The sequence below is a fragment of the Blennius ocellaris genome (assembly GCF_963422515.1).
Source record: "Blennius ocellaris genome assembly, chromosome: 13".
Taxonomy (NCBI): domain Eukaryota; kingdom Metazoa; phylum Chordata; class Actinopteri; order Blenniiformes; family Blenniidae; genus Blennius; species Blennius ocellaris.
Window position 1 is genome coordinate 15052938 of NC_137662.1, and position 15167 is coordinate 15068104.

The following is a 15167-nucleotide window of genomic DNA, read 5'->3' on the forward strand; positions in this document are numbered from 1 at the left end:
CTGTAGGCCAGTGGTGAATGGATGTGGGGCATCCTAACAGAGTTAGAAGGGGAGCCTCCACTTCATCATCCCAGACATAATCACCTCAGCTTCCTGTTAACCTGAGGGGTGTTGTGCGCTGCAGCAGGGTAGCGGTAGGGGAGTGCCGAGTATGTGTGTGTGGGAAATCAGGGAAAGGGGGTGTTGTGGTTTGGGTGGGTTATATTAGGGCATAAGTGCAAAGGGGGATGAACTGCGTGATTCTTTCGAAGGGGAGGGGGGCATTCCCCTCCCCAATTGTATCTTTGCTGATCCATGCAAGTGATATTAATTAGCTAAATTGTTGTGCACATTTAGAAGGAAATATTTAGGGTTTATCCTCACGGTGCAATCAACTACTGAGAAATAATTAGGAAGAGGTGACCAGAGAATAACAATGCTGAACTTATTGTGATGGCTTGACCTACCTTTGGTGAGGGGTGGCTCGAATTTAAAACCAGGGGGCTGGGGGTTGGTGACACAGACAGCCACTTTCAACTCAGTCTTTCCAAGCAGAGTGAAAGATGCTATGAGAGCCAGTAACTCCTCTACAGGCTGAAACTGATCCAGGGGAATTCCTTCTTCACAGCTTACAACCATATAATTGAAAAAAAGACCAAAAAAAAAAGTTAGATGTATAATTCATGTGAATATTCTATTTCTAAGCAGTTTGCTATAAAACTTATTGTAATCACTGGTCTTATCACCTCTCTTAATTCTTTCATGCAATGTAATGTTCTAACGTGATCAACCTTACCTTACCCCCCATTTGAGTAATTGTTTTCCTGATTTTGATCCGTAATCTCACCATTTGAGAATATTCTCAAGAGCCTTGTATCCATTATGGGTGTCAAACTCCACAAAGAGTGCCGGATTAATGTGATAAGTGTCTCGGATGAAGCTAAATACAGCCACAGCCACTTCTGCGAGCATCGATCCTGACACATCGTCACTGATCTGCAACAGGTTCTGGATGCAGAGACGTACACAGTTCTTGCCTGAAAATAAACACAACCGTGCTCTTAGCTGGCGAATCAGAAACGATGCCTGAGGTATCATGTGAAATATACATTAGTATGAACATTGCTTTCATCGCCTCATTATGGAATTAACATTTTATCAGTCCAATTATCTTATTTAGTATCTTGTATTTACCTGTATTTACATTTATTGAAACTAAAAACTGAATATTGATGATAATCATTTCAAATTATATTGACTACAATGTAATGCTAAACATTGCAAAGTGCCACACACATAAATCTGTTGCATGTTTTCAAACATATGATTAATGCCTTGAGTTTAGTTTTCAGCCTTTAGCCATATTTCAGCAATCTTTTGCAAATGATACATTATAAAGTTGGACAATGGTACCCAGTAGTGTGTATTAAATATTCTATCGAAGTCCAATGAGTTCATCCAATTCAACCTTTTTTTAAAGCTAGGAATGTTAAGTTTGACATACATGTCACAAACGCCTCACCTAGCAAGCTTGGCACGGTGTTGCTTGTTGCAACAGCAGAAACTGCTTTGAGGACACGGGAGGCCTGGCGCCTCCAGGAGGTGCTGCTCTGATCCCATAGAGACGTGAGACCAATGATGAGACACTGCAGTTCCTGAGTTTCCACCAAACTCTCCACGTTGGCTGGCAGTCTACACAGCTGAAGTAGAACCTAAAAAGAGTAAAGTCAGTTTAGTCAAAAACTGAAAACAGAAAAAAAGGGCTATAGGTGCACTTATGCAAAAAAAAAAAAAAAAATGCCTAATGAGTAAAATTTTAATATTAATGGAGCAGTTCAATAACAATTTACCTGTGTCAGTGGCTCCTGGAAGCTCTCTTCAACACCAATATTTTCCTTTTTCGCCGGAAGGCAGACGAGCAGGTACAGACTTTTTACCAAAGCAGCAGGGAGACTGGGATTTAGACAGGACAAGATTTCCTACAAACACACATACCAATGTTGAGTCATTCACTTCCCTCCAGAAACAAAGGAAAAACGACCAATAATTGAAAGTATATTTAAAAAAAAAAACAAACAGCAAAAAACAAACAATAAACAGTTCACCATAATTTATCAACTGTAAGCATGGTATATACTGTATACTCCTGACTGGGAAAGGTCACCGTCAATTATCACTCACTGTGCTGTCTGCTGTGAGCAGCAACAGGGATTTCAACAGCAGCCATCCAAGAGTTTCTTTTGTTTCACATTTACTGTTCTCACAAGGCATTTGGAAAAAATGCACCACCTCTTCACGGGATCTTTCTGAGAATACAAAAAAGAATTAATGAGCCTTGGCAGGAGTAAAGTAAAAGGAGGACAAAAGTAAGTGAAATTGAGAAACTCTGTCAGAAAAATATTCCAGGAAACCATCTGCTGTCACAGAAATGACAGAAAACTGAATCTAAATATAGATCGCAGTCGAAGCATGAAGGCGTAACACTTAACTTTCAGAACTACTTTATTTACTATTTGGAATCACCAAAGAGAAATGCTTATTTTCTACAAACATGACACAAGAACATAGAAGCAAAAGTAGTAGTAGTAGTTGTAGAAATTTGTATGTATAGATACATTTCTTAGTCATACCTACAGAACAACACATATTTGAACAAACAACTATAAAGCACAAGCCAGGGGGTATGAGGTGGGAAAAGGAGAATTTGATAAAACGAAAAGAGAATCAATATTATTTCTTTTAGCTTTCAGTTTTCAATAACATGAGGTTTCTCTTGAAAATGAGAAAAAAATATATAATTTTTTTAGCACAAAACAAAAAAAGCAGAAGTGGGTAAAGAGGGCAGAAAGTCCCTCATGCTTGAATAAAAGCGCCGTTTGCTGACGTGAGCTGCAATGTGAGTTGGTACCTGCAGGCCTGTCTGCCAGTCTGTGGTGGAGGTTATAGATGACAGTGTCAGCAGTCAGAGCCGCAAGCCCTTTAATGTCCAAACCTTCAAATCTGCCACCATCTTCACAGACCTGGGATTAGAAGAATCAGATTTCATGCAAAGTAAAGAAACTAAAAAGCATAAAAACACATTTTCAAATGTTAAGATGTAGAAAATACTGATATTCTATGATTGTGCTGCGCAGTCTGGTTCGTGTTTAGTGGACTCAATTTATATAACTTGAAATAAAAACACAATTTACTGCATATGTGCTCAATAAAGCATTAAAGTTACAAGGTAAACACTGGCTCAGGTGGTGAAACAGCATATGATGGTAAATGTAATGTCAGAACACACAATAGGGTTAATCCTTGTTTGTAACGTCTTTGCTATAAATTGCAGGGCCCTATTGTAGCTGGATAACAAGCTTTGCTAATGCAGAATGCAATAAATAATGGAAGTCATTGCATACTATACACGCTTTTCAGTTCCGTAAGAGGATCACATTTCACTGAGTTTGCTGTTCTTAAGTGAGGCCCAGTGTTCTGGTCAAATCTCCGGTCATGAGGCTTTTACATACACGCACAAATCAAGCAGTGATTATGACCACAGCTCTAAGTTCAGTCACTGGCATTGTACAGACACACGCACGCATGTTGGCACGCTCGCAGACTGTTGTGTGTACATAGGTAAACAAGAAAGAAAGAAAAAGATCCCAGGTTTCCCTGGAATTCTAACACGAGGCGAGTGTATACAATTTTAATGTTCTGTGTTTCCAGTTTATCAAAGGCACGTTTTGGATTCACGTGACAGCTCAAGAGCTGCAGTGAATTTCTAAGAAACGACATGCAAATTGGCTTCAATGACTGTTAATGATGAGATCAGATATGAGTCCAACATTCGATTGGTGCCTCCGATAACATTTTTCTTGTGGTTTGGATCAGTTCTTCATCTTGAAATATCTTTTTAACTCTTTTTAAAGCCAATTATCAATTACTGTTGACATTCTGCTTCAAGATGTCCTGAAATGATTTGAATGATGCTGCTCAGGCTGATGGGGTAGTTCGAAAAAGTATTTTGAGAAAAACACAAATACAATCAGTACTTTGGATTATTAAGCTGGACAACAATAAATAAATGAACGAGAACTGAACTTGCACATACTGTAGTCTCTGTGTTACATACCTGTATGTAGAGAGGCAGGACTTTGAGCAGACGGTCCTCTATATGACCTGAAGCAACAAGGTCAGCTTTGTGGTCAGGACTCGGGTATTTGTGAAAGGCCAGTTCCTGCAGTTGCTCCCGGAGCACTTGTGGGAGCTGAGGGTTCCTACAAGAGCCCTCCACTTTGTCCGCCTTCAGCTCAACAGAGACCGATAACTCCCCCGAAGCACTCAGCTCCCCAGTTTCCTTATTGATCCTCTCCCCTTTCACAGTCTGATCCTGGAGGAGGAAGCAAATGTTTTCAATAGCGTTCAACATAATTGGCAAACAAATAGGTAGCATCATGCTCTCAAAACTGTTTAATCACATTTCATAAGTCTGACTCACTCTTCAAAACAAAATGTGTCCCAAATAAAAACCCCTGTCATCCTTTCCAGGACGCACTGTCTGCACTGGGAAATCACTAGACAGGAGACCAGACCACTGCTAGTCATGTGCAATTCTTATTAAGTGATTATCATACTCTGCAAAGGATCCGCATGGTGTCTAATTCAGCAATTGGCAAAACATCTAAAGGAAGTAACTGTCTGCAATAAAAAGTCAAATTCCTTTTCTAGCTTCAAATGTGCCATGTCAATGTTTAACACTCTTTAAAGTAAATGTTTATTTTTCAGACAGGAGCAGTCATTGTGCCACTGTACGACAACTATACATTGATCCATTCTCCACAGTCAACTTATCTAACTTCATACAACAGCTGAGGTCTACAACAAGTTCAAGCTGGCTTTGAGTGAAGGATAGTTCATATAAATCCCCACCTATGGACACATTAGTGTCACCTTTACCAAATATCCCTGTTCTGAACTGTGGGAAGGAATTAGTTGACCCATAAATAGCAAATACACAGTAAGAACATGCGAGGGCCACACGAGATACAAGTAAACCTGGAACGATAACTACTCCCTTTATAAAAATGATAAAACACTGATTTACTATACAGAACATAAATGCAATAAATCATGAGCTTTGCTTTTCCAAACTAACCATCCATTTTCTCAGCAAGGGCTTTAAATGTTTAATACAAATTGAATATAGAGAACAATGTGCAACACAAGTGTTACTTTTCTGTGGCACAGTAAGAGAGATGAGGATAAATCCTACTGTTAAGCAGACACAATAATAATAGTAATGTTGTATTAAATCATCCTCTACTTGGAACCAGTGGTGAACAAGGAGTCAAATATTTACAGTCAAATTGATCATTGAAAAGCCTGAACCAGTAAATTCATTTATGGCAGTAAAGCAGAACTCATGGCGGCTCACATTCCAGAGAAATTTATGAACACTTCAATGTTTCCCCACATGAGAAATATCCTGTGTGGAATGTGATGAATGCAGAAACGCACCCAAAGGTGCTCCTGCACTGGAGAACTCAACAAATGTGTGACAGCCTCACAGTCAAGTGCGACAGAGTGAGAAATGTGTGAAGCCCGGGGAACAGTGACCCACCTCATGTCTTCAGAAGAGAAAGAACTTCAGTGATCTTACCTGGACTCCAGTGAGAGCCATGCCCCTGGCTCTAATACCACGCTGGTGTCTGTGCTTCGCTCCTCCACCTGAGTGAGTGACCTGCCTCTGCTCCCATGTCAAAAACAAAACAAAAAAAAAGACACGCAGAGGCCTGCTAAAACATGACTGACGCAAACTGTAAGGACCTTTCTGTGAAACTACCCGCCCCCTTTCTAATCTGCACCGAGCAGGCTAAACTTTGAACAGGCAGAGCAACTCAGATCAGCTGGTGCAGATCATGTGCCTTCTTACTTCCTCAGAGAAGCAGAAGTGGAAAAAAAACAAAAAAAACAGTTGTTAGTCTGGTTGGAAGAGGCCCTCCCACTGCAGCTTAAAGAAGAGTCCCTATTCTTTTTATAGCTGTGTCCTGTAAGGCAGTAATGCTGTGTATCACACTGACAGGATCCCATGATTCACCAAAGTAAAACCCCCAAACCTGGCTTGAAATTATTGGTTGGCGTACATAAACGGATCTGACCCACTGGATGTGTTTCCATTTACAATTTGTTGATATTAATTCATCTGGCAGTAATTTTCATTACGTTTAAGGCAATAAATCTTAATTGAGCATTATTTGATTTATTAACAACAACAATAATCACATAGGGACAAATCAAGAAAACAAAACATATGTGTTTCTAAATAATACCTTCAGTTAAATGTCTTGAATCTCGTTGTTTAAATGACCCGAGAAAACATAACAAAATCTTAAAAACAAAATAAAACCAAGATAGTATCAAAAATGAATGTGATACATTTTTTTTTAAACTGCCGTAAAGTGTATTGGAAATCTGTGTATTGATCCAGCTCAACTTTCCAGATTTATTGATCCATGGTGGGAATTGGAAAATGGCAATCATAGATAAACATTGCCATCTCGTGGATAGTGTTGATGCAGCACTGTTTCATGTTAACTTATTAATTGTGCTGTGCTGTCTGTGTTTATACACTTTACATGTATATACCGTATTTATATTATATGTACAATTTGTCTACGGTTTACATTTCATATTGACACAAAAGGGAGCAACTTCATTTCATTAAATGTGACATATACATATATTCTATTCTATTCTATTCTATTCTTTGCAGCACTGTGCTGCTGTCACAAGCCAAATACAGTACTGTAGAAAATGCCAATAATTGCAATATTTTTTAAGTCCCAATCAATAAAATAGATTTTTCACTTACTTTTAAAAAAATAAAGAAATATAGATATGATCTGACATTGGTAATAAGACTGTTCGTTTTCACACGAAAACTGAACAAAGTCATTGTTAAAGCGATCTCCTGAAACATGAAAACGTAAAAGGGTTTTAAAAATACAAATATTATCATATCATAGGTATTCTCTTGCCACTCATACATCCCCGACTCTTAATTTATATCCAGACGCTTATTTTATTCACTTGGCAGGCACGTTACTTGTTATCGTGTTAGAAAGTTTGACAGAGCTTTGGCTTAACTATGTAACCCACCTTGTTACAGCATTCACGGTTTAGTGTTAATTAACATTTGTAAATTGACAGCACGTGGATACACTGACGTTAATCCATCGGGGATTAAAAACTTCAAACTGTCACCCTTCACACATCAAGGAAATACCAAGATATTGACGTCCATGTTTTAAACATAACGCAACATTTTACTAAAATAATGTGTCAGGCTTAAATGCAAACAGATCGTGTTTTGTAAATAATAAAAAATAAAAAACTAGAGGTCAGAATTGGATGCGGTCTCTTTGCCGAGTCGTATTTATACAAACCACGTGTTTTGTTGGCGCGCTGACGTTTCCAGGTCACGTGACCCGAGTCCCGCCAATCCCGTGTCCAGGGCGTGGTCTGCTTCAGTCACTTTAGCACAATGAAAGCTTCACGTTACTTTGCAGCGAAAGATGATCTCCATGCTCACTTTACATGGTGATGTCGTCCCTTCTCGTTCAAGGAGGTGATTTTTGTTGCAGGTCGCTGCGTCTGTCGGCGGAAACAGTAGAAGGCCTGTGAGCTTCCGCCACAATGCATCCGATGCCCGTGTGCTCCGTTAGCGGTGGAGACATATTCGACTGTATACAGAGAGGAAACATTGAGCAGTGCATTCACTTCGTCCAAAACGATCGTTCAGTCCTCAAGCAAAAAGGTAAGACAGACAGATATACAGCATGAGCTCCTTTGGTGTGGTGAGTATTTGATTTTGCTATTATTGTTTGTCAAAATAAATACATAAAAATGTGTTAAACTGGAGGCCACGACTTCCTGATGTGTTTCTGTCTGCAAGGTTAAGCTTCTTCCTTTAAATATCCTCATAATAAAGCTGGGGATAATCTGACAGCAGTGTAAACTGTGGCATGCAAGCCTATACAACCAAGTTTTCTCGATCACAATGTAATTGCACTGAGCATAGTGGATCGTCCCCCCCTTGGTGTCCTGGTGTGATTTTGTCTGAATGCCAAGGGGAAATCTAACCTTACAGCCACTCCTCTCTGAGATGGCCTGGCACACGTCCTGTGATGGAGAGGTGGACAGATCCTGTGACAAGGCAGTACAAAGTCACATTGTGCTGAGGGAAGTCTGAACCCAACTCTGCAGGGTCTCAACAGTCACCAGGCTGACAGGCCGTGCTTTTGAGTCAGACATATATTGTTCACCACAGAGATGGCAGATCAGCTGAGGTCAACATCACCAAACCCTCATCATGATGATGTCTTTGCCTTCATTCAGGCTGGGGCGGTTTCACCCCGCTTCACTACGCTGCCCTGCATGGCAACCGTGCCCTGGTTGACCTTTTCCTAAATACTGGAGCTGATTCTAACTTGACCTGCGATGCCGGACAGACTGCTTTTCATTTTGCCTGCAGGTGAGCTGCATGTTCAGGTCATGCCAATTGTTCCTAAAATGACACTGTTCTTCACTTTTAATAATCTTATGCTCCCATCAGGCAAGGAAATGTGTACATCATACATCAAATGATGCAGTATGGAGCTGACATAGGTCTCATTGACTTGCAAGGAAAGACATCCCTGCATCATGCAGTTACTGGTGGTAATATGTGAGTGGTGAAAATATCCCATTACAAGTGATCATTGTGGGTTTTTTTCCACCTGTATTAATGCCACTGCACTGTCAAGTGGATTATGTATGAATTAACTGTGAGGTTTCTTTCCCAGAATTGCTGTGCACTATTTGTGGGAGACCGGAATGTTCCGGTTCTCGGACACGGACATGTACCAGGTGACGCCTCTTCACCTGGCTGCATCCACAGGCAACACGGAGGTGGTTCGATATCTGCTCAGAAATCAGGTATTATGTCATCTTTGCACTTAATAATTCCAATCATCCAATTCCCAAATAATAATTTTTTACAATGGTAGCTCTTGTTGCCATATACACAAAAAACAAATATACAAAAATATACTTAACTGTTAATTAATGTGGGGCAAAAGGGCAAACCAAAGCACAAGGCAGCCATTGAATAGATTCACACATTACAATAATCAGAATCCGAAACTTTATTGTCATTCCCATAAAAGCAACAAAACTAGGAGCGACACATCAATAGTAAAAAGGGTTAAAGTGAGTTTAGAAATGAATAATATATTGCAACTGTTGAGTGCAAATCCAAAAATGTATCAAACCAGTTTAAACTTGCATTAAAGCTGACTGTCCAAATAAGAGCTGAATCACACTTTTACCAGTTTGTTGGTCTTTTTCAAAACATAACTATTTAAATAATGATGACAATTCAGTGATTGTTTTAAAAAGGAACTACTTACTGAGATTATTGATAGACTTCGATAAGTAAGTCGTATGTGAGGTGTTTTGTTTTTAATATGATATTCTAGTCTTCAGTTGACATATAGCTAAAGCTAAATAATTGGCTACATCAAGTGCAACCCAGCAAGGACACATGCAATTAAGGTGTTTTAGTCAGTCTGGATACACTTTGTTACTTTTTTTTTTTTTTTAAAGTTTGCACAATTTCATCCAACAAGAAACCTCCACTGATACAAGTATCAGAGGTCAAACTCAAATACTTATTATACAGCACTGTGGTGAAAAGATTAGTTTGTATTTGTAAATTGTGTGTCAAACATACAGCGTGAGAGGTATCTAAACAGCATGGTAATTAAAAGGATTAAAAAAGGCAAAAGTTTTGTGATGCAACTTATCAACCATATCAACCTCCTTTGTTTGTTTTGTTTTTTTAGCGCTGTGCAGTGGATGCAGTTGACCAACAGGGGGCAACAGCACTTCACGTTGCAGCAGAACGGGGTGGAGTGGAGGTGTGCTGGACACTGCTGCAGAGAACAGGCTGCAGGATGCTCCAGGAGAAGAGTCACAGCGGCCTCACGCCACTGGATCTCAGCAAGCAGGGGAAGACGTTCAGGTGAATTGATTGTCACGAGAAACCCGGGCACAGTAAAACAGACCGATGGTGTCTGGCGTGAGATTTGAAAAAACACGCTTCTGCTGTGTGTTGACCCTGTTTGCTTTTCTAGATGGCTTCCCTTCTCTTGGGATTATGATGCTGATTAATACTTTGCTGTATTTTTCTCCAGACATCAGCAACTCACCAAACTACTGAGTCGGTACATTAATGAGCCTCTACACCACAAACCCCGAGAGTCTCATGGTAAATATCACTCTGTGGTCATCATTATTTACCCAGCTAATAAAAATAGAATTGATATCATGATTATAAACACTGGTATGATCAGCATTTCTCAATCACCATGTTTTATGCTTGTGGACCAGTTTAACATGGATTTCATTATTTGTTATGTGTTCCTCCACAGTTTTATACTACTGGACACTTCTCTTTCCCACCCTGAGTGGAGCCACCATACTGCTGATGGCGGCCATGTTGGGAGGCTATGGTGGTTTCATTTGTGGTTTGCTGTTCCCTTGGCTGGCCAGAAGTATTTTCACACAGTACCACCGTATGACCACTTACCAAAGGTTGGAAGGGAAACTGTTGTGTGGGTGCATGTGAAATGTTTCATGGGACACACTTAAAATATCCTCCTTTTTCTTTTCAGGTTGCCTAACCCGATCTACATGGGGACTCTTCTCGCTGGCTTGTTTCATTCCTTGCTCTGCTTCTACGGGAAGATGGTGCCTAATATCCTTGACAATGATATCTTGTGTTCAATCGTAGTTCTTGATTTTGTTTCGAAGTTTGGCAGGATGTCAATGAATGTTGGTCTGTTATTCCATAAAAGATTTTAAGGAAAGAGGAGGCAAATCTTGGCTAAAGGCGAGATTGACTTGTAAAAAGAAAAAAAAGTGCTAAGATTGTTGTTCCTCGATCTTTGTTAAATATAGTTGACCAACTCTTGAGTTATCAAGTATTTTGAGCCGTCATAAAATATTAGAAAGTTGTTGCTGGATTCTCATGAAAGTCCCTCTAAATACTCTTGAGTCTTAATGCTATTATCACATTACTATACCGGTATTTTCTTATGGAGCGTATTGCAATTAAATTTACAGGTTTTTGGTTTTTTTTGCATTAAAATTCTGAGGATTATTCCTTAGCCTTGTGAATGTGTGTTGTCCAGCAGCATGTTGGCCCAGCTATCAATGTTCCACTTCTCCATACTGCTCGGTTTGTTCTGTAAGGTTCTGGTTCAGGACCCCGGGGCGCTGGACAAAGCCGATGCAGACCCTCGATACACGTGTATTGCAGACCTTGTGGAGAACAACCAGAGTCCTCAGAGATTCTGTCCATACTGTGAGGTAGGATTTTTTTTCAGATCATACGTCAATAAGTCATCATGCAATACAAACCACACATTTTCACATTTTAGCCTGAGATTTTTTTTTTTAGCCTATTTGGCTAAAGACCAAAGGATCAAGGTTCAAATCTCAACAATTCAAATATATGCTGGGGAAACGGCTGGTTATATCTGGAAAAGCGTCCCTTGTTTTAGCTCAGGCGACATTACACTGAAAGTTAGTTTACTACTTTGTGTGTTTTTCTCTTTCGAACTACCTTGTTTCTGTGTCCCTCACAGTTATTTCAGCCCGACTACACGAAACACTGCAAGCTGTGTGAGCTGTGCATAAAAGACTATGACCATCACTGCCTTTTCCTCAACCGGTGCATCGGCCGGGGTAACCACCGGCTCTTCCTCTTCTTCATCCTTGCCATGGCGATGGCCCATCTTCTGTTTGTGGCCACAGCAACGAGTTACCTGCACAGCAAGATGCCAGAGGGCAGTCACAGTCTGAGCCTGTGGCTCACACTGCTGGGACAGGAGTTCTGGGTCGTGGTCATGATGATCATGAATGTACTGACACTCTTCTGGGAGGTGTGGCTTCTGATTGAGCAGTTTGAGGCGGTCGCCACAGGGACGACCACCTACTTCAGACAGTGTGAAAGCTCAGTACGACAGAGGTCACGTGCACAGCGTTGGGCTATTGTGCTGTCTTTTATTCTGGAGGGTCGAAGACGGCTTGGCAGCGGACAAAGTAGAGAAGACAAAACTGCCATAGACATTTAAACATCCCACCGGTTTTTTGAGTGCTCTTTGAGTTACATATATTTATGTATTAATGGTCAAACCACAAGTAGGGACAGCATGTATAACATCTGATTGACATTTTTGATGGGCAAATATTATTTAAACTTTCACTTGCGACAAAATTCTAATTAAAAAAACAGAATTCAAATCACCATCCTTTCCAATTCGAGCTGATATAATGGCAAGATAATGTGTGAAACCTGTGGAATCTCCTCGTATTTTTTTTGTATTCATTCACCTTAAAATGTGGCATAAAGCACATCTACTAAATCAGAAGGCGATTAATGTGCCTATCCTCATGTCACACATTATTATTGAACATATCCTGTGAAGCATGCATAGTTCTGGTGGGAATAGTAATTGCAGGATTAAGGAATTGGGTAACCTCAACTGGAAAAAAGATGGCAGCAAGATGTAGAGACACTCACACCAATAAAAGCACTCAAGCTTTCTGTCTGCGCAAAAATAGGACTGGAAGAGATTACAAAGATCTGTGAAAGACTTTAATTATTCACCAGGACAAAGTTAGACAAAGTGTGTACAAATGTACACACTTTAGTACTGGTGCCAAATACTACTTGTCTTCTCAAAGTGTGTGCTCAGCCAAATTGACAGCAAAGATACAAAATGGGACGCATCTGAATAGGGTTCTTATTTAGGCATGTCGATTCGTGACATTGTTAAAAAAAAAAAAACACCCCAATAAATCCACCTTTTGGAATGAGTCAGAACCGAGACCTGATTCCAATTGAAATGATCTCAAAATGATATTCACACCAAACACCCTGAGCACAGGGATGAGCTGCAGTGGTTTATAAGGAGGAGGATTGGTTTAATCCTGAGCATCATTCTGATTGGCAGCAGCCAGAAGAGCTTGGTGATAGTTTCGTCCCAATTAGTTTTAATCAGTAGATATACAAATTCACTGACATTTTCCACCAGCAATGTGCACATTTAAATTACCATGTTCAATACTAAAGTATTTCTTTATACATGTTACATTTTATGGCTGGCGAATACATGAAACAAGGAATTCCAGACATTTAACCTACTTATTTGCCATTTTATCCACAGCTGGCACTGCTGTTGATGCATGCAGAAGAACAAAGATCTTCAAAAATGCATTGGCAAATGTATGTATGCAGCTCTAACATTTCACACACAATTTCACTCAAAAGTGATAAAAACATTAGCTACAATAATACAATTTATGTTTTTTAAGCAATTATTTGGCAAAGAATAAAAGATAATCACCCTGGGAAATCGGTTTTGCACTTCTTGGGGACCTGCATGCGGTCAAATTATAAATAGCCACTCTCGGTTTTCAGAGTCTTTTGTGTCCAGTTGACTTTGTGATTATGTGCTCTATAGATCCAGTAACTCTCTAATGCCATATGACATCTTGCCTTGAATGTAATATTTTGAAAAATCTTAATATATTTTAATATAAAGTTAGGGGTCGGGCCGATTTATCCATAAAGTGGCTTTAAGGATAACTATCACTAAGAGGTTTGACGTTCGTCTAGATTTGTGAGACGTCACTAAATAATTTTAATAGAACTTTGCTTAAATACACTTGTTGGTTTACGTACTCCTGCGTAAAATATTGAATATTTCTCAAACTGTGGACGAGCAGGGATGGCGCAACTTTGAAGACACAACTGCCCACATTCACACCTGTTTTTGTGATTCATTTTAATGCATATCTTTCAAAGAAATGTTGCTTTAAATAAATGTTGTTAAAAATAATGTAGATCGAAGTTTGTGTAATCAGAGCATTAAAGAGGCCTGTGAAACCGCTAGTGTTAATGGTCAAAGGCACCTGTACTGAAAAGACTTTCTTCTTCACATAATGTCTTTACCTCTCCAACCTGGTCTCAGTCATTTTGTGTCACGACACTTCCTCTGCTCTCACTAATAGGGCATGCTCTTTTCATGCCTCCAATTACACACAGTCATTTCCTATGTGTCCCTCAGGACCATATTTCTAGATTATAGATGATGTGCCCCACACCCTTCAGAAATCTGGTGTGTCTGGACTGTGTGAGTGGCTACGTCATGTGATATAATTTACTGTCTACTGTACTGCCTGTTGTGTGCGCTGAGTGATTAAGTTGAGCGCATGTTAGCCTGTGAAACTTGAGTGCTTTTACTGTATTTCTCTATCACTGAATCAGTGTTGCTGTTCTCTGCCAGCTGCCACTAGTTGATGTTCACTTGTATTTCATGTGTACTAATGTATTTTGTCTGTGATGATTCAATTTCTCTAATTCTCAATATGAGACCTCACCTGTGCCATATTTTTATTCTGTGAAATATGTTTAAAAATGGACATTTAGTAAAATAAATAAAAAAATAAACACAAAAAAAATGGCTTATCTTTTTTTCCGTCTCTCTCTGAGAGGTCTTCCCAGCCAATGCTTGTGATCTCATCCCTTCATTTACATAGACAAAGCACCAACTGCCAGGGGGCTGAATTTATTCTCATGGCGCATGAAAAAAAGCATACAGTAGCCACATTTTAAGAAGAAACATATTATAGAGTTCACAAAAAGTCAGCAGTTTTCACTTCTCCATCAAGACGGCTCACTTCCCTGAGTCAGAGACGAGCTAAAAGTTGTGAAGAAGAGGACTGCAGGAGAACATTCTGCAGCTGTGTTTTATTTCACTACCTGTCAGAGCAGCTGCTTCACACTATGTGATGTGTTCTTGTGTGTGTGCTGCCCACAAAGTCTGCTTCCAGGCTCGGAGCTGTCTGGCTTGCCCGGCCGAGATGACGAGGCAAGTAGTCCCATGACCATGTTTAATTCCTTCCTTTTATCAGAGTTTGTTAACGTCAGCTTTTCTTCGAGATACGTCATTGTTGTTGATGGACACTATAGTAGTTCATTCTCTGTTGGTATGCGAATGCCATTTTGTATGCTTCATGGGGACTGTCTAGGAAGTGGGAGACTTGAGATTTCAGCATGGTCATTGTTGAACCTGGAATGTGTGTGTGTTTGTGTA

General features: G+C 39.9%; 2 protein-coding genes across 5 annotated transcripts in view; one reads left to right on the plus strand and one right to left on the minus strand.

The window, feature by feature from the left end:
• Window positions 1-5724, minus strand: part of wdfy4 (WDFY family member 4) — a 37481-nt gene extending 31757 nt beyond the window's left edge. For all 4 annotated transcript variants that reach the window (XR_013936870.1, XR_013936871.1, XM_080507079.1 and 1 more), the window contains exons 1-8: window positions 5621-5724; window positions 4094-4351; window positions 2888-2999; window positions 2161-2285; window positions 1830-1958; window positions 1502-1691; window positions 827-1016; window positions 447-607 (exon numbers count right to left, since the gene is read on the minus strand). Coding sequence is in view for 2 of the 4 variants with exons in the window: in XM_080507079.1 (XP_080363205.1) it covers window positions 447-607; window positions 827-1016; window positions 1502-1691; window positions 1830-1958; window positions 2161-2285; window positions 2888-2999; window positions 4094-4351; window positions 5621-5641 (1186 nt within the window). In the remaining 2 variants the exon portion in view is untranslated. The remainder of the gene's footprint in view (window positions 1-446; window positions 608-826; window positions 1017-1501; window positions 1692-1829; window positions 1959-2160; window positions 2286-2887; window positions 3000-4093; window positions 4352-5620) is intronic.
• Window positions 5725-7656: 1932 nt separating this feature from the next.
• On the plus strand, window positions 7657-12829 carry LOC308138246 (uncharacterized protein; the record flags this gene model as incomplete). The annotated part of the gene is made up of 10 exons (XM_080507302.1): window positions 7657-7777; window positions 8359-8494; window positions 8576-8686; window positions 8805-8937; window positions 9846-10024; window positions 10197-10270; window positions 10434-10596; window positions 10677-10781; window positions 11196-11373; window positions 11652-12829. The coding sequence occupies 10 exons, from the start codon at window positions 7657-7659 to the stop codon at window positions 12138-12140; spliced, it is 1689 nt and encodes a 562-aa protein (XP_080363428.1). The 3' UTR covers window positions 12141-12829.
• Between the last annotated feature and the right edge of the window lie 2338 nt (window positions 12830-15167).